Source organism: Trichomonas vaginalis, chromosome III (genome assembly GCF_026262505.1).
Source record: "Trichomonas vaginalis G3 chromosome III, whole genome shotgun sequence".
Lineage (NCBI taxonomy): Eukaryota > Parabasalia > Trichomonadida > Trichomonadidae > Trichomonas > Trichomonas vaginalis.
In genome coordinates this window covers 24,236,889-24,256,161 of record NC_067205.1, presented here as the reverse complement: position 1 = coordinate 24,256,161, position 19,273 = coordinate 24,236,889, and the positions used below count along the sequence as shown (strand labels likewise).

Here is a 19,273-nt window from a genome sequence, read left to right as displayed (position 1 = left end):
ATATTTCATAGAATCACATCACGTGACATTCGCGATATTTGTTTCTCGGTTCTTGAAGATATTTTCACTACAGTTGACATTTATTAAATCTAACCCTAATATCTAATCTTTGATCATTTTATGATAATTTATTTCAGAATGTTCATGATTTTAAAATTCATGAGTCAAATAATTTGCCAAGTTCCTGAAAATTTGAAATTCTGATAAAAACCGTCAAAACGATAGGATAAAGGCTGTATTTTACTGAAACAATGAATATTAATATTCATTGTTGGCATTCAAAATGTATTATTCAAAACATGTTTTCATAGGGAAGAAGATGGTGCGAACAGTATTTGGAAATATTATTTGTTTTACAGATATTTGGGAATCTCTCACTGAAACTTCAAAACAAAATGCCATCAAAGTTTCTTATTTTTTACAATAACTTGTTTGTTCCAGTTTCTAATTTATTTCGTGAAGACATCAATTACATTCAAAACAACAGTTTTAGGGCTGTACAAAATCGAGAAAAACATTGCTGTGCGGTAATATATGGTCAAAAAAATCGCGCCTCCGCCGCTCCGCCGCCTCGGCACCATTAAGTGCGCATTATATTTAATATGTCCTTCTTTTTTTCTTCTTCTTTTCCTTTCCTTCTTCCTCTCCTTCCTCTTCTTTCCTTCTCCTTCTCTTTTTACAACAACGTCGAAGATCTTCGAATTTGATTGTTGGAAAAGCATCTATTTCAGATAAAGGATGCCTTTCTCACAGTCAACATACGAGGGTCCTGGCTGAAACGTTCTCAAAAAGCCTGAGATGGTAATTCTCTGATCACTCATAGCTGGGCAGGTAGTCATTGCTGACAATACCTGTCTTTATGCATGCACGCTTTCATGTATATGGGTTTACACTATCAATTCGCAAAGTTGTTCCGAATTCTTCCAAAATGGAAGGACCCGAAACAACTTTGCTTGTTAACGATACAGACGCATTACTTTGCATTGATACTGTGCTGAGTTGTGTAGAAAGTTTGATTAGAGTTGTTTTTGTTCTGTATCTCATCTTCTGATGAGAGAAAATCAAAGCAACACAACTCTAATGAGTTGTTTCACTTATTTGTATGTAGGTTTTAGTTCGATTGGAGCTGCTTATAATGAGATCTCTCATCAATTGATGAGGAGATCATCAACAAAGCAGCTCTAATGTATATGCTCGTATTAACCGGGTTGTAATGCGTTGTAACGTCAGCTTGTAGTTCGTTTGGGGCCACTTCACATTGAGATGAGAAGAAATGATTAAAGGACTCTGAAAGGCTTTGGCCGTTGATGTTGTAATCGCATTACTTGGAACTAGCTGGATGCTAAGCTGTGTAGAATGTTCGATTAGAGCTGTTTTGATATGATTTTTCTCATCATAAGATTGGAAGAATCATAGCAAAACAACTCTAATGGGTTTACCATCATCTACTTGTATGTAGATGTTTGGGAAATTGTCTTGTTAATCGATTTTCGAGATGACTTTCAAATGCTATAATCAAATGACAAACAAGTCTAAGATTTCTCGACAATACATCAAATCATGATGTTTGTAAGTGCGATGAGATTAGAGTTTTTGAAGGAATGACAAGAGAAGTAGGGAAGCTCGGCATTCGCCGAGCAAATTAAAAATTAACGTATGGATTAAATTTTAAGAGGAATTCAATTTTAATTACGGGTTGTTCAAATATTGATTAATATAAATTTATTAATAAGAATAAACAATTTTTGTTTTTGAATTTATTCAATTTATAGCTTTACATATAGTTTCAAAATTGTACAACTACGATTATTTCAAAAAAAATATCTTACTTTTTCACTTCACTTTCACTCTCACTTTTTCCGTAATTCAAATTTCAACATTATGTATTTTAATTCCTTATAGTATTTTGATAATGATTAGAGAATAAAAAAGTCTTTGATAATAATGAGAGAATAAAAGTCTCTTTGATAATGATTAGAGAATAAAAGTCTCTTTGATAATGATTAGAGAATAAAAAAGTCTTTGATAATAATGAGAGAATAAAAGTCTCTTTGATAATGATTAGAGAATAAAAGTCTCTTTGATAATGATTAGAGAATAAAAGTCTCTTTGATAATGATTAGAGAATAAAAGTCTCTTTGATAATGATTAGAGAATAAAAGTCTCTTTGATAATGATTAGAGAATAAAAGTCTCTTTGATAATGATTAGAGAATAAAAGTCTCTTTGATAATGATTAGAGAATAAAAGTGTCTTTGATACTCTTTCTAAAATCTCTGTACACTAATAAAAAAACTTTGATAAAACATTTATAAGTTATTTATTAAGTACTACAGTGTATTTGAATAAGTTTAAAAAAATATATAGTCTTTGATCAAAGTGTCCTTCAACATGATTGGGAGGTATTTGTTCAATAATAAAGAGTATTCCAACATGAATAGAGAGAAAAAGAATTTTCAACATGATTGGATAGTATTTGTTGAGTAATAAATTATCTTTGAATAAAAATAGGGAGTATTATATTAGTAATAATGAATTTTTAAACTTGATTATCAAGTTTTGAAAAATGATTAAAGAGATAAAGAGTCTAGGAACATGAATAGAGACACAAATGATACCATTTCTATATACAGAAAAAGTGACATTCAAAAATTGTGAAGTTTTCTGAATTTTCCTTTGAGAAAGACCTTGAAGGGGTCCTTTCTCAAGGTCAGGGCCCCCTTCTAGTCTTTCTGGCCCTGGAAGGAGCGCTTCTGACTGGTCTGGGCGCTTCTTCCAGGAAGATCAGAAGATTGCGCGAAGTTCGCGGCAAGTGCATTCCGACACCACAGATGCACTTGCCGCGACATATAATTGCGAGTGTCTGCTGCTTTAGTCAAAAGAAGCAGCAGACACTCGCAATGCGAACCGAATTGTCCCAGAAAGACCTTGAAGGGGGTCCTTTCTCAAGGTCAGGGCCCCCTTCTAGTCTTTCTGGCCCTGGAAGGAGCGCTTCTGACTGGTCTGGGCGCTTCTTTCAGGAAGATCAGAAGATTACGCCAATAGGCTCATATTTTTCAAATTTTTACTTAAAATATTATGTATTCTTTTATAATATATCCAATATCTCAATTCCAAACAAAATTTGATTCTCATCATAAATTGAATGAGTTTCGCTTACGTTTAGAATTTAATGATTTATATGATTTTTTCGTTTCCAGAAGAGTCATTGATATCTAATATCAAAAAAACAGCAAAGACACACCATAATAAATGATATTGAAGCTAAATATTACATATTTCAACATATCTCAAAAACTAATAACATTAGATCTCATTCAATGCCGAGCAGTTTCCCAAAGCATAATTACTTATTTACACAGAATCATGTATATCTTATTCACATTGCAAATTATATATCTTCTCACGAACCAACATGAAATAGACTATCCGGATTTAAATTCAAAGAAAAATCTAGTTCAAAAGGAATACTTACAATATGTAATCTCAGTGTTTATTATTGTAATACATGGGTTACACGTAATTTACAAATTGTTGCAATAATAGTAATGCAACAAAAATTTTATTTTTAGCTTATCACTTGATATATAACAATTACAAAAACTCAATCAAAAATAGAATTAGAGCAACTTTTTAAAATTGTGAGAAAAATTCTATCGGCACATTCTATTCAATTTTAAAGTATTTCTTTCATATTCCAATTGATTATTCAATAATTGCCGAACACAAATTTTAGTTCAAAATTCAAAAAATCCTTCAATTTAATTTCAGATGAAATCTCGCAAAAATAACATTGTTTTAACCATATAAATATATATTTTATATATTGTATAGTGATTTTTTAATATTTTTATGAGTAAAATCGAGAGTGAGGAAATGTGGACTACAAAAAACGATAGAAATGAATAGTTTACATGGAAATTCTATACTTACTAGTATTCAATGTCACTTTTGTGCTCGAGATTTTGATTCTAGTATATGATAAAATCATTGAGAAGATCTTTATTGTGTTTATGCCCATCTTTATTTAATAAAACTCCTTTTTGGCAAAATTGTCATTTGCCGTAAAAGGGTGGCAAATGACAGCTGGGTGTCAATTTTTCATTATAATTAATGGCTGCCTTTTTAGGTATTGCTTCAGGTGTTATCAACTGCCTTAGTGGTGCAGTTGGAATCATGTCTGCATTCAAAAAGACTCATTCCAACCAAATTATCGGAAGTGGTCAAGGAACTGGCTTCTTCAAATTTTATTCGACATTTAGTACTGGTGGACGCTCAATGCGTGCTGAAAGAAGTGAAGCATATGTTAAAAAACAGATTAAGAGGCTGTTGGCAAAACAATCACCAGAAATTCAAGACAAAATGAATGAAATTATTGAATCATTACAGGACGCTTTAGAATTTCAGACATATGATATTGAAGATCATCGTTCCATTAATACTGTAGCATTCAATAAGCGAGTTGGTAAACTTTACTTCTACATTTACGCATTTGAAGGTATTCCAGAGTCTAAATTTGGTTACATCGTTAAGCATGATGATATTAGGGTCGAAGTTGACATGGAACTTGCAAAGGACTGGATCATTGTTTCAAAGATGAAATCTAGCTTCATGAAGTGCACAATGAACCAGGAAATCCAGTACCTTCCAGACAAGTCAATTGGCATGACCGAAGTTATCAATGCCATCTCTATTGCAATGGCTCCAGCAGCTTTAGGTCTTGTCAAAGTTCCACAGTCTTTCTTGAATTGCATGGGAGCTATTATTCAATCTCAAGTTCAGAACCCAGATAACAAGATTGTCCCATGTCCAAATCCAGAGTTGGCTCAACAGGCACTTGGCGGCTTCCAGCAAATGCTTGCTAACCAACAGCAATCAGTCCAGGCAGCTCAGGATGGCTTAGATAAGATTGATGCTGGTCTCGGAAAGATTGGAGAAACCATCAAAGAAAAACCAGCTACAAATTCTGCTGAAAGACTTCACCATCGCCAGCACCATTACCGCCATTACGGTTTTGGAATCCCTGAGACCCATCGCTACCGCCACCATCTTCCATATGATCGCATTTAAAATCATAAATTTTCAGTTAATTGATTTTTTGTTTTTCTATATATTTCTTAGATATTATACTCATGTGAAACAAATTATTCCATTAAGGATTAGTCTGTGAATAAACTTGATGAAAATCAATAATAATGCAAAACGTTATATATTTGTATAGGGATGGTATGAAAATACATTAGATGAGAATTGATAAAACAGGACAATAATTTCCAAATTACCATATAAATTTTCACGATAAAATAAACATCGTCATTCAAAAGCTTTTTAGTTGATCTACTGATATCGATTCTGACGTTCTTAGCCCCTGCACTTAGGATATGTTATCTCCTTAATCCAAAGGCATCTTAAATCGATCTATTAGGCTTCACTAACATGGCAAAAATTAAAGTCCCTTGAGATATATATTCTATGGTGTATATCAATGCTATATTTTTCATTATTTTTAATTTTTAATGACCCATCCACTAACATGAGTTATAACGTGCTTTTTCCGAAAATGATAGACTAGGATTAACATATATCGTAGAGCATATTTTTCATCTTTTTAAAAATTTTGAATATTTTTTGTCAAATTAGTGAAGCCTTTATAATAACTTTACAGGCGTGAAGCATTCATTACCAATTGGGATTTGAATCATAAGTAATCGTGTTTTATTGCATCAGGGGCCTAAAGTGATCAAATTCAGGTCGGTATACTTTTATTTGAATTAATTTATCATTTTGCCTCAGAAAAACGTCAAATGACAATTTTGTCGGCAAATTTTAGATTTTAGAAGTCCTATTAGTATTCAATGGCTCTTTTAGCATTATGTGGCGGTCTCCTTAAATGTCTTGGTGGTGCAGCAGCTATTATGTCTGCATTCAAAAAAAAACAAAGGATCCATAATCGTTGGCGGTGGAAAATCTCAAGGATTCCAACAATTTGGCACAGGCTCAGATTATGAAGTGTTCCGTATAAACGCTAATCGAGTTCCAGATTTTATTGAACATAAGATCAATTTGCTGATGCAAGATCAAACCCCAGAAGTTATTTCTCATAAAGGTGAAATTATTGAATCATTAAGAGATGCTGTCGAATTTGGTTCTTACGAGATTGAAGATCATCGCATGGTAGATACAGTTGCATATAACGATCAATCTGGAAAACTTTACTTGTACATTTACACATTCGAAGGATATTTGAAACCTAATCAAGTTCATAAAGTTGCATGCTCTTCATTGAAAATCACAGTTGATTTCAAGCTCCCAAGAGACTGGATCATCGTAGCCAAATTTAAAGCTAGCATGCTCCAGTGCTCCATGTGCCAGGAACTTCAATTCCTTCCTGAAAAGTCAATGTCAATGGAAAATGTTGTTGACGCCATTTCAGTTGCCCTTGCTCCTGCTGTTTTAGGTCTTATCAAGCTTCCACCTCCATTTCTCAAAATAATGAGCGCTGCTTTCAAGACTCAAATTGATAATCCAAACGGCGACGTTAGACCAGCTCCAAATCCAGAGCTTGCGGCTCAATCATTAAAGTTAATGGACCAGTTTGAACAAAACCAAAAGCAGATTATTTCAGACATTGAAAAGCAATTAGGATTTGGCCTTAACTCTGATGAAGGTCACCATCATATGCGTAACCGTATGAGAATTCCAGAGCGTCATTATCATCGCCACCATCATCATCCATACGATTTCGCTTAAAAATTTAAAACGATTTTTTTAATTGAATTAACTTTTATTCTTACTTTTAAGTACACCTTGTAAAGATATTACTTTAGAAATAAGCAGTTCATTTCGTATGAAAAGGAAAATTATTCTTAAATTTCGTAAGAGCGCGGTAAAAATATCATGGAAATTTGTAATCTATTAGTCGATAAATATTAAATAGAATTGAAGCTGGCTCTAAATAAGTGTATTGGGAGGGAATTACGATATTTGATTTAACAAATGCAATTTCTTGAATTTTAAGAGAATATGATCCATAACTTAATATATTTGGCCCATTAGTTACAGAATTTTTGCCCCAAAAGCAAATAAATTAAAATACAATAAATATTGCTTCTTGTTTGAAGAGTATCAATATTTCATATATAGTCCAAGAACTTGATAGTTGAAGTTTTGATTATACATATAATTAAACGTTATTTATTTCGAATTCCATGGAATCTCATGGTTCAATTGGAAAAAAGTTTCTATCATAATATTATATAAAATTTATTACCATGCATATTAAATAGGATAATACAAGATATTAAAGAAATTATTTTTGAAATGTATAGATAACAAATAAAAAATGGGGCATAATTAAATTACTATCAGATAGTTTATATTTATTACAATTAAAATAAATTAATTATAAAATATTGAAATAATCATTACATTAAATGGATCAGCATAGTACGGTAAAGGTTCTTCTGAATTCAATCGGTTAGATTTATCAGTATTTGTGTTGTGATTATATTTGCAAGTCTCGCCGTATTGAAGGATACTAGAATCAATTCCAGAACTCTCCAATTTAGATTTATAATCTGAATCGTTATTATTGTAACTCAATTGTTTAATATTGTTACATTCAATGAATGTATCCTCATTCACCCAAACATCGTGTGGAAGACAAAATGAAGTGAGATTTGAAAGATTGATGAAAGCGTAAGATAATATATTAATTTCGGCAGTTTTAGGAAACATTATTGAAGTAAGAATGTCATTATGTAAGAATGAAAAGGATCTTATTATACATTTGTCCTGTTTGTCAGATCTAGAGTTATTCTTTTGAAAGTAATGGGTTGTGAATAAAAATAAAAAGGAATGCCTGGCAAAGGCGCCAAAGAAAGATCATTGACGTAATTATCATGTATATCAAACGCATTTGGAACTACAATGCTTCCAAGTACTACACTAAAACTTTCCCTTTTCCCAAAATAACGTAATAAAAAAAGTTCATACCCATCATAACTTTCGAGGACCTCTCTCCTGTAATATAATCCATCATCTTTGATATAAATGTCATCACTATTTTGCTCAAGGGTAAATGTTAAATCGGTCATTTGTGGAAAAGCAAATGGATTTATGAATGTTAATGTAGAAGGAAGATCAATAATTTTGAGGTTCTTGATTCCTGTGACATTTTTAATTACTTTTGTGTTTTGAAGTGTGAGTCTTGTGCAAATTACATTATTAAATAGGGTTTGGTCGATTGTCTGGTCAGAAATAGTGAGTTGTTCTTGATTAATATCGGAATATTTGTATCCTTGAATGACAAAAACTAGTATAAAGAACCCAATATTTATCATTTTTGCTCTTTAAAAAATACATATAAAAATTCAATCTTTAAGAAAAATTCTCAGAAAAATTGAGGCCCAAAATTTATCATCCAATTCATTAAAAGAGCTAAAGTAATATAGCATTTAGGATATGCAAAAATTACTTTTTGTCTTATCGTCAGATAGTATTCATTATATACAAAAGTAAATTCGAATGTTTTGAAAATAATATTTTAATTTGGATTGGTTAAATTGTAATCAATGTTCGGTAGTTCTTAATTTGTTTTCGATGAGATGTCTCAAATATTGAATAATTGAAAAAAAAACTGCAGTTTTCTTGCTATTTTTTTAAATTCAATTTTGAATTGTACAAGGAAATTGTCGTTCCATTGCCTTCTAAAATTCATTTATCAATTTTTAATTGAAAAATGGATTTTTGAATGTGATAAAATTGAAAATTTCTTGAAAATCTTCATGTACTTCTCCGTGTATTGGAAAGTCAAATTTGTGAAACATTCAAAAATAACATTTTATAAAAATTAATATCAAAATATATTTCAAAATACAATTTATAAGAAACAACAAATAATATATATTTTGTGAACAGAAAAAAAACGATATCGATATTGTTTACATCTATTTACACTATCCATGATGTATGATGAGGTCAGGTGAGTGGGGCTTCCAGGCGCGTTGCGCCCTCTAGCCCCGAAGATGTTTAGTATAAATGAAGTTTTTATTCTGAGTCAAAGTTCGGGTCTTCTGCGTTATATGCAACGTAATTGAACCATATCTTGTATGGATGGTTCAAATCCGATGAAACAGAAATGGTTTCACCGGGGACTAATACCAAGTTTCCTTCCCAGTAGTCTTGACCATTGCTAAAGAATATGCAAACCAATTCTTCGAATACAATTTCTTGTCTACTTTTGCGTTGGAAAATGACTCTTACACGGTCACCTGGAATGACTCCATCTTTTTCGTTGTCTTCATTCTGTAACGAAATAGTACGAACGAGGAAATGGTTGACAATTTCAACTTGGAATTCGCAAGGAGTTGTGCGAAAAACCCAGCCAACATTTTCGGCTCCGTACTCGTCAGCTAGTTCATCCTCGTCATAGCTGTACGAGTACGGAGTGAAGTTTATGGCTGCACGGGCAAATTGAATTTGAATTGGGCTGCGTAAGGTAGGAAGCAACTGGTTGAAGAGTCGTTCTTGAAGTACTCTTACAAGAGTGGGACAATAGCGGACAAGTTCGTCTGCATATTGAATTGAATTCGAACAAATTTGTTCGAATTGGACTGTCGCCGAAACTAGTTGACCAAGAGCTGTAGAATACTCTGAGGTCTGTTCTATACTTTCTTCTATAGAAGAAGCCATGTATTCATCAGCTTTTGACTGCAATTGTTGGCGCAATTGGAAGTTAGATTGCTCGGGGTCAAAGCGAGTCTTTGGAGTGTCATCTGGGACTGGGAGTGACCGTGGAGGATGACAATCCTCTTCCTGGATAGTTGAATCGGAATCGCTACTGTCTTGGTATGACATTGAGCTAAAATGAAGTGAAAAAAACCGACCACTTTATTTTTTCAAATAAGAGTTTGAGATGAACCGTTTTCATCAACGGAGACCCCTCTATTTTTTTTATTTTATTTAATAGTTACCGTTGGAAAAATGGTTTATCTCAAATATTGAATGAACTATAAACGTTTTTTGTTTTCTATATATACTTTTTGTCCAACGGTAAAACTTTTTACACAACGGTTTTTAAGAGTTGTCGCCGATGACTTTTTTGTAGAGCACTCAAAATAGTATAGCTTTGTCCGGACAAGTAAGGGCCTATCGTCGCTACAGGAAAAGTTACGGGCATTCCAAGGAAGTATACTTTGAGAAGCCTTTTCCCCCTTATAGAATGAGATAGGACAGTTATTTTACAAAACTGACAACACTTTGACCGAGTAGTTTTTTGTGCTGAACAAAAAGTGTCATATAAACATCTGTCAAAAACCGTTTTTTACTTCACTTAAAATGCCACGTAAGCTACGTAAGAATATACGTAAGAGGAAGGGAGCATTGAAACATCCAATAGTAAAACTGACACCACAACAACAGTTGCAACAACAAATGATGAATGACCCCACTATGTTGCAACAAATGTCAAGCAACCCTATGCTTTTAAACCGAGTTATTGGTGCACAGAGTGGAGGTTTAAGAGCGGCACTTTTAGCGAAAATGGCAGGCTATGGTGGAGCTGCAGACGGAACAGCCTATAACCCTCAAAGTCAAATGAATTTGAGTTCACTCAAAAATCAAATAACAGATGTCAAAAAGTCAAACATAGACATACAGAAACAAATAAGTGAAAACGAAAAGAAACTAGAATATGACAGACAGACAAAGAAACTCAATGAGTTAAACGTAGAGAAAAAGAAGAAAGAAGAACAACTGAAAGAACTAAGTACAGAGGAATATGCGAAAAAAGTGTCAGAAAAAGCAGCAGAAGTAGCAAAAATGGAACAAGATGTTATAAATTTGAAAAACCATACTACTCAATATAAAGTACTGAAAGATGAAGAATAAAACAAAAAGCCCTGAAGACATATATGGATAGCGATGAGTATAAAAAAGAAGTTGAAGCAAATGTAAAGGCAGAAAAACTTTTACAGTTGCAAAACCAAACCGTACAGTATGAAAACTTAGCACAAGAAAGTAAAAATAACGACGCAGCCATGCAAAAGGCAATGAAAAGCGCAGAATATATAAAAGCTAATAATGACTGGTTAGATGCCCAAGCCAACGCTAAAGCAGCCCAACTTATAGGGTCAATAAGGACAAAAATACAAGCGGATGAAGACAGTTCAAATGAAGCTTTAATGAATGCTGACTTTAAGAACGCCTTCGAAGCTCTTCATAGTAAGGTGAAACTAGTGAACGACTTCTCATCTGGAAAGAAACTGAAGTCTGAAGGTTTCGACAAAGAGTTAAAAGAAGTAGCACAAAATATGACGAAAATAACAGATGCAGCAACGAGACAGGCAGTTCAAAGTGCCTATGACGCCGTTAGAGCAACTGTTGTGGAAAGTCAAGAAAAAGAGTTACAACAGACCAAAACAGACCTAGTAAATGCTTTCTTAAGAACGAAAAGTCAGGTAGGACATTATGCTGCAGATGGAACATATGTGCCAGCTGGTGGAACTTATATACCACCAAACCCTCCAAGAGAAGCACCTGCACCAGGACTACCTAAAACATTTACATCGTCACATGGACACAGACACAGGCATGCACCAAAACCAACACAACAACCAACAGTTCAAAATCCAGCACAACAACAACAACCAAAACCAACAGTTCAAAACCCTGCACAGCAACCAACAGTTCAAAACCCTGCACAACAACCAAAACCAGCACAACAACCACCTCCACAACCAGCACAGCAACCACCTCCACAACCAGCACAGCAACCAACAGTTCAAAACCCTGCACAACAACAACCACAAACAGAGCAAGGACATAAAAGAAGTAGAGAAAAAGGAAACCAAGAATTCTTAAAAATGCTTAAGGATGATTATGGTTACCCAGATACTCTTGACTTTAGTGACAGATATAAAGAAGCTATTAGAAAGTTCAAGGAAGGAAATACTGACCCGAACCTATTTAGCTTTATGGTTCAGCACCAAATGGGATATAATCTTAAACCTGGAAAATACAAGCTCGCTAAGGGATATGATTTAATAGCATATCATCCAAATGACATGAATGAATTTACTCCGAGATATTTGGTGTCAGAGCTAAATGATAATTCAACTCTCTTCATGAAACGCGTAAAAAATAGAGACGGAACGAAAGAAGAAAGGTTTATGAGTCCGGATGACTTAGATAGGGAACTTGTTAAAAACGGTCTCGGAATATATGAAATGCCAGCAGATGAGGTACAAGAAACTCAACAGGAAGAAGTTCAGATACAACCAGACATGGAAGAAATAGTTCAGCAACAACAGCTAGAAGAGCCTGAAGGAAACGAACAAGTCCCTCCTTTGGAAACTAACTTCACAGAACTAGATGAAGATTTGGAACAGCCGAAAAATCTTGACCCTCAACAAGAGTATGAGGTGAATATGGAATCTTTCCAAGAGTCTAAGAAAAATTCGGCTGACATAGTAGAAGAATATCGAAAAATGTTCGCCGACATACAAAAGACTCCAACATCAGATGAAAATATTCAGCATAGAATGGAAGTACTGAAAGAAAATGTACGCAAATACAACAATCCTTTTTAATTACGACCATATAACGTTCAATCTTTGGCTGAACTCGGTGAAAATAAAAGGTTAAATTTCAACAAAACATATAGAAATGAAACATTGTTTAAAGTTCATTCAGAACCTAACCAATATGGAAACAAACCTACTTTTGTTTCTGCAGACTATGGAACTACAATGAGATGGGGTCATAAAGCTAATCCGGATAGGTGGTTCATAAACTTACAACCTCAATTCCAAGAAGTTGTAGACGCAATGGAAGTGAATGGTGAACCAGATATAGCTGGTATTTTCAGCGCGGCTTTAATGCCATTGAAAGATATGAAACATGCAGATATTTTGGACCAGTATGAAATGAACATGGCTGATGGAAATATAACACCTGACGTTCTAGAACATTTATCTCAAAGAACTACACAGAACCATAGAGATGGTATATTTGGTGAAGAGTTTAGAAAGAAAGTTAGGGAGAGAAGGAAGAGAACCTATTGTACATGACCTTGCAAACGAAAGTTTGCAAAATGTCATAAAAACTTACTTTGCAGACAATGAACTGAGAAGGGATGAATATTTAAGAAAACTCAAATGGACAGTACCAAATGAAATGTTAGTATTGAAAAACATGTTCCTTGACAAAATAAAACCAACTACAGAAATAAATGACGCAAGACTGAAACGTTGGGTAAAAGCTTTCCCATTCACAAAAGATATTATTGGTAACATGGAAAGAAAACCAGAATGGCTACAAAAACATATATTTGGAAACGAGCTTATTCCATATGGACAAGCTCTGTTTGAAGAGCTTGAACCGGAAACTCAGGAAAGAGTCATGCAAACAATAGCGAAGACTCAAATACAAACTATGACAAAATCTTTCTAGGATATAGGTTACCTGAGATGGGCGACCAGAGCCCAAAGGCAAAAAGGACATGGGAAATTTACAACATACTAGGTGAACATGAGGCAAAGATGCAACAACTTGAAGCAGAGGGCAAGTTACCAAAAGCGACACCAAAGAAGAAGAGAAGAGTAGAACAAAGTGAAAGTAGTGAAGAAGTAACTTCATCTAGTGAAAGTAGTGGCAATGAAGGAAAAAGAAGAGTTAAAAACTCAGTCAGGAAGAAAGTAAAGCTTGGTACGAGTGGGTTCTATTATGACATATAAATCCAACTATTCTATATTTTTACCCATATGAAATGTACGCCGCTCAGAATATAACGCCAACAGTTTTGGATGCCATGAACGGAAATGTTTCCGAATGGTATAACGAATGCGACAATGCCATTAGAAGGTCAGAAATAGTTCCTGGAACTTACGAATATACAACTGCTGTTTCTTATGGAAACGTAGGTGAGTTTGGAGAAGGTTCTTCAACAACAGTAGATATTGCTTGCGACAGGTTTCATATTATTTCTATTGACAACTCATTCTTATACGTGGAACAAGACATTGAAATAAAACCTTCTGCCAAGTTGTCTGACAAGAAAGGTTGCAATGGAATTTTCTATGTCGGATACCAATATGCTCCAGAAGTTTTCATGGGATATAAGATATATTCTAACTCTGACTTAGTTCAAACAGTAACATGGGCAAACTATGAATGGTTCGCTTTGCGAAACTCAGTACAACCACAAGCTAGAGAACAAACAGACCAGTATGCAACTATTGAGAAAATAAGAAGACTTGACCCTAACGTTCCAGGAGTTTATGTTAACCTTTCTGGACAAACTGCAGCAGCAGTAACCAAAGTAAAACTGAAACTTAGAGTTCCTTTGTCATCTTTCCTCATCTTCAGGTTTTTAAGATACTTGCCAAACTGGGCAGGAAAAATTTCTATCGAACTTACTCCAAGCAAAAATAACTTAGTCATTGCACCAACACAAGACCCATTCAGCATTACTGTAGCTGGAACTGGTGGAGCCAAGTTCTGTGACTTTTGCAAAGACAAAGTTGACTTAGACTTTGGTTTCTCAAACCTCAACACTGAAGTAAACTATTATTTCAATGCTGCTGGAATGCTTGGGACCCAGTTAAGTTCACATGCGAACAGTTTGAATGCAAGAGAATAGAAAGCAGACTTGCGTTTATATGTTGGACCCAGATATTTCAAATGCTTTAGCTGCCAAATATATTGCAGTTCCACTTATGTTCCCTATACACCAAATATCTGTCAAAGACTTTGCAGGTGAAGTTGGAAACCAAAGTGCTGACCCAGGTGCAAGAACAGATATTGCTTAACAACTGCAATGAAACATGCAGATACTATGTTTGTACTGTTCAGACGAACTATAAATGACTATTCTTGTTTCTACAACCCTGGTATTAAATATCATATAAACATAGATGGCAAATATTATCCAAGAGAAGAATATTCTACAGTTGAGGATATGAGGTCATACAACTTGACATTAGATGCTATGAACTTTAACAACAACTTCACAACAACCATTAACCCTGAAATGCAAAGTTCTATTATGCCATATGTGAAAGTATGGACTCATACAGGAGGTCAAAAAACTCAATATACAAATGGAGACCGTTCAAACTTTTGGCTTGGCATTCCATTTGCTGACTCAGAAGACTTTATGGGTGGTATTTCAACTGTTGGTACAGTTCAAATACAATATACTGGTGACAGAGACGGTCCAGATGAATTGAAAGCAAAGAAGTTTACAAAACCAATAGCACTTTTCACGGAAGATGCTCTTTTGAAGATTCGTTCGATGAAACCTGCTGGGGCTCCTCAGATTGGCATAACGACAGCTTCCATCGAGCAGATTTTGGCAGCAGGTCAGTAAGTTGTTCTTGAACTGACTTCTCTCCGTCAAATATTGACAGTACGCCAGTTTTGACATAATATTGTATTATAAACTTTCCTTTAGTAATATCGGTCAGTTTTGAAGTTATATTTTTGTCTGCTTCAAGAACTTTCACCATTTCAGTTATACCAACTTTCTTTGCTTTATGAAAATATTTAGGTTCAGCAAAGACTGCTATTCTATAACATTTTCCATTGTTTGTGTAAAGAACTATTCTGTCAATGTATTTGTATTGTTTGTGAGTATAAACTTTGTTCTGCTTCAATTCGAAGAGATATCCGAATACGTCCATCTTTTTATTCTAAGTAAAATGTCATTTCCGAAAAATAGAAGCGTAAGTGTTTCAAAAGGTTTAATGGCGGTGGCAGATGTGAAGTTAAATTCACCAACTCAAACAAACAGTCAAAGTGTTGTTGTCAATGTCAAAGACAGAGATGTTGAAGTGGGGAAACCATACGAAGACGAAGATGGTATAACAATTGTTCCTGTAAAAGAACCAACATATCCTGAAGTTAGCAGAGACTTAAGTTCTGTTGCAGATATTCGAAACGACTACCAACAACTGAAAGACAAACTTCAAACTCAGGAGAAGATTTGTCAAGCTTTAAGTATAATGTTAAACTTGGTCGAACACAACCCTGTAAAAGTGAACTCATATGTCATTGCACCTCATGAAGTTTTGAAAGAACTATTGAAACTTTTGACAGAGGCAGACGATATAAACATCAAAGAAATAGAACCCGACATTAGTTGCTGTGGTGTTTCATATAATGTCATTGACAAGATATACGTTATGAAAGGAGGTGAAACGTTGAACTTAAATATAGTTTCCCAGACGTTATAAAAATATTTGACGACCACAACATTTCATTAAAATTTATTTGCTAAGTAAATGGCAGAAGACATAATGGTTTATACTATTACGACTAAAAACCCTGAGTCATATAATTCTATAACAACAAACTTACAAAGTCCTCAAGGACGATATTGTAAACTAACCTTAAACACAATGACGACTAAAGCCTGTTTTGCTCTTTTGACACCAGAAGATTTATTGTTGTGAATGGTAAAAAATACTCCTTTGAAGATACTTACTCAGATATACCACCAACAGGTTTTGTTGACTTATTTAATACTTTAAGTACGGTGTAACATGTGCTGCAACTAGAGCAGGTTTCATTATGTTTGGATGTCCGACTGAGTTTACTATAAACGATATGAGCTATAATACAAAACTTATTTCTGGTTTTTACTACCAACAGTTTCCTATAACAGGAAAAGGTGTCATACAAGGAATGTCTATTCCATTGACATTAAGCACACCAATCTTATATATTGTTTCAAACTTAGGTTCAAAGTGTTATTCGAATGTCGACAGAAACTATTATGACCAAAAGATACTTATGCGTATAAACAATACTTTCTCTGCTGGTTTGCCTATTGTTCATTCGAATGCAGAATTTTCAACCTTAGTGAACTCAAACACTTTGGCAAGTATAACGTTGACATTAGTTGACGCAAACTTTGTTCCTGTAAAACTTTTATGTCCTATGTATTTGTCAATGACGGCAGAAAGTTTCGAATTGGAAGATGCAACTGGTGAAAGTATTGTATTACAAGAACAACTTCAACAACAAATAGCTCAAGAACAACAAATGCAACAAATGAACAAATGAACAACAAAGTCAAGAATAAAAAAATATTATTTTTTTATTTTTATAAAAATGTACAGAATAGATGTTTCAGATTTTTATGACTTCCAAGCATTCAGAAATATGTGTCCATTTAGAGACTATAACAAAGCAGTCGAGAATTTGAAACGTTTAGTCATTTATGTTGACTCTGCCCCAGAATGTTATGTCATGAAAGAATGGGATGTTGTCTTTAACAAACCAAGAGCAACAATAGTTTCAGAACAAGAATGTAGACAGAAACTTAAGAAAATAAAAGTTGTACAAGTTGGAATGAAGATGTTAGATGCTTGGGATATCTTATTGTCAAAGTTAGAAGATTTTTCAGTTCGAGGTATAAAGTTCTATACACCTTCTCCAAACTTCTATTCTATCTTCACTGGATATAAATACGAACAAGTAGAATGAAACAAGTATTATAGAAGCTTGGTTAGACCATGTCAAAGAAATTATATGCAATGGAAACGAAAAGGTTTATGAGTATATCTTATGTTGGTTTGCAAACATCTTACAACATCCAAGTGCTAAGAATGAAACTGCTCTCATTATAATTGGAAAACAAGGAACAGGTAAGAACACATTCTTTACAGATATCTTGTGCAAACTGTTAGAGGGCTATTCGAATCCGAATATGACAAACTTAGAAAACATCTGCGGTAAATTTAACTCCTCAATAGAGAATATGAAACTTATAGTTTGCAATGAACTTCAAAGTATAGATACAACAAAAGTTTTAAACTCAGATGCTTTGAAGAGTCTTATAACAGATAAAGTTGGAGTTGTTGAAAGAAAGTATAAAGACCAAAGAGTTTGTGAAAATGTTGCAAACTTCATTATGGTTTCAAACAATGCTGTTCCGATGAAGTTAGAAAGTTCTGACAGAAGATATGTAGTTGTCAGAACGTCAGATTCTCATATGCAAGATACAGAATATTTTGACGACTTAGCAGAAACTTTGACATCTGACTTTTACAACCACTTGTTCTCATATTTCATGACATTAGATATTTCTAAGTTCAATCCAAGACAAATTCCACATACCGAAGAGAGACAAACATTGTTAGAAGCAAACAAGAGTGTATATGAACTGTTCATAGATGAAACTGACTTTGAGTGTTTAGATGAAAGGTCTTTATATGATGAATATAAACAATATTGTCAAGAATATGGTTATATGCAGCTTCTAAACGAACATTCTTGGCAAATGTCAAAAGTCTTTTAGACGTACAGAATGGTGTATATACAAAGAAAAATTTTTCTGAGTAAATTTTAAAAAAAATATTTTTTTATCCGATAGAAAAGATGGAAAATTCATCTCAGTAAACAAGTACATGTCAGGACTTAAAGAAGAACTAGACCCATTCACATATTTGAATGTTTACTTCTACCATTTTGAAAAGTCTTCATTCAGCAAAGTTTGGAACATCGAACCAGTTAAGTTTGCTATTGTGACTAAAAATGGTGCGAAATTTGAAGACTTAGACATAGAAGGTTTGTTAACAGTCAAAGAAAGTTTTGACAGAAGGTTCTCAAACCTTAAAGAAGGCAAAGCATACAAACTTGTTATACCTTATGAACCAAAGAAAGCAGACGACTATGAATATTATGAGTCTAAAGTTGTAGAAGTTCAAGGTAAAATTGGGTAAAAAGATTTTAGAGTCTAAGCCAGTGTTTACTCCTAAAGAGGAAGAGAACATTGACATTGACCCAGAAATGTTCTAAAAATAAAATTTTATTTTTACATGTCAAATTTCTTTTTCTCTGGAACTGGTTCAGGTTCTTTCTTCTCTTCTTCTACTTTCTTTTCTTTCTTTTCTCTCTTCTTCTTTTCTGGTGGAGTTATGTCAAATTTGGCGCAACCATATTTATGTAAAAGTTCTTTGTCCTTTAATAGCTCTTCTATTCTGTTTTCTATTTCATCTTCAAGAACAGCGCATGTGTCTTCTTTGCATTCTAAGAAGTTTTGTTGGACTTCATCTTTCCAATCGGCGTCATCTCTGTCAACAAGTCTGTCATTGACAAATTTTAAGACTGCTCTGCTTAATGTTTTATGGTTCTTGTCATATTCCCAGAAACAGAACTTTAGAACAAATTCACCTTTCTTGTTTACACTATGTAAGATTTTATGGTCGACAGATGTTTTGCTGTCGAAAAGCTTGTCTCGAATATAGATAGCGAAATCGCTAGACATT

The 19,273-nt window shown here is 33.9% G+C and overlaps 7 protein-coding genes and 3 pseudogenes across 10 annotated transcripts, besides 5 other annotated features; 7 read left to right on the top strand and 3 right to left on the bottom strand.

Annotated features, from left to right (window-relative positions):
• Window positions 1-539: 539 nt before the first annotated feature.
• Window positions 540-676: a mobile genetic element.
• Window positions 677-1,112: 436 nt separating this feature from the next.
• Window positions 1,113-1,265: a mobile genetic element.
• A 330-nt stretch (window positions 1,266-1,595) lies between these two features.
• Window positions 1,596-1,669: a mobile genetic element.
• Window positions 1,670-4,112: 2,443 nt separating this feature from the next.
• Window positions 4,113-5,069, top strand: TVAGG3_0755490 (uncharacterized protein; the record flags this gene model as incomplete). The annotated part of the gene is made up of 1 exon (XM_001318222.1): window positions 4,113-5,069. The coding sequence occupies one exon, from the start codon at window positions 4,113-4,115 to the stop codon at window positions 5,067-5,069; it is 957 nt and encodes a 318-aa protein (XP_001318257.1).
• Window positions 5,070-5,423: 354 nt separating this feature from the next.
• Window positions 5,424-5,645: a mobile genetic element.
• Window positions 5,646-5,894: 249 nt separating this feature from the next.
• On the top strand, window positions 5,895-6,749 carry TVAGG3_0755470 (uncharacterized protein; the record flags this gene model as incomplete). Its single annotated transcript, XM_001318221.2, has 1 exon — window positions 5,895-6,749. One exon carries the CDS (start codon window positions 5,895-5,897, stop codon window positions 6,747-6,749), a length of 855 nt encoding a protein of 284 aa, XP_001318256.2.
• A 648-nt stretch (window positions 6,750-7,397) lies between these two features.
• Window positions 7,398-7,736, bottom strand: TVAGG3_0755460 (uncharacterized protein; the record flags this gene model as incomplete). Its single annotated transcript, XM_001318220.1, has 1 exon — window positions 7,398-7,736. The coding sequence occupies one exon, from the start codon at window positions 7,734-7,736 to the stop codon at window positions 7,398-7,400; it is 339 nt and encodes a 112-aa protein (XP_001318255.1).
• Window positions 7,737-9,047: 1,311 nt separating this feature from the next.
• On the bottom strand, window positions 9,048-9,857 carry TVAGG3_0755450 (uncharacterized protein; the record flags this gene model as incomplete). Its single annotated transcript, XM_001318219.1, has 1 exon — window positions 9,048-9,857. One exon carries the CDS (start codon window positions 9,855-9,857, stop codon window positions 9,048-9,050), a length of 810 nt encoding a protein of 269 aa, XP_001318254.1.
• A 1,055-nt stretch (window positions 9,858-10,912) lies between these two features.
• On the top strand, window positions 10,913-11,882 carry TVAGG3_0755440 (protein of unknown function, DUF4106 family; the record flags this gene model as incomplete). The annotated part of the gene is made up of 1 exon (XM_051245406.1): window positions 10,913-11,882. A coding segment is annotated over one exon (970 nt), but the record flags the coding sequence as incomplete, so codon positions are not given.
• An 809-nt stretch (window positions 11,883-12,691) lies between these two features.
• Window positions 12,692-19,273: part of a mobile genetic element that runs on past the window's edge.
• TVAGG3_0755430 lies at window positions 13,341-13,735 on the top strand (annotated as a pseudogene). The gene has a single exon. A coding segment is annotated over exon 1 (395 nt).
• Window positions 13,768-14,366, top strand: TVAGG3_0755420 (uncharacterized protein; the record flags this gene model as incomplete). The annotated part of the gene is made up of 1 exon (XM_051245405.1): window positions 13,768-14,366. A coding segment is annotated over one exon (599 nt), but the record flags the coding sequence as incomplete, so codon positions are not given.
• TVAGG3_0755410 lies at window positions 15,746-16,278 on the top strand (annotated as a pseudogene). Its single transcript has one exon. A coding segment is annotated over exon 1 (533 nt).
• On the top strand, window positions 17,043-18,347 carry TVAGG3_0755400 (annotated as a pseudogene). The gene has a single exon. A coding segment is annotated over exon 1 (1,305 nt).
• On the bottom strand, window positions 18,820-19,272 carry TVAGG3_0755390 (uncharacterized protein; the record flags this gene model as incomplete). The annotated part of the gene is made up of 1 exon (XM_001318217.2): window positions 18,820-19,272. The coding sequence occupies one exon, from the start codon at window positions 19,270-19,272 to the stop codon at window positions 18,820-18,822; it is 453 nt and encodes a 150-aa protein (XP_001318252.1).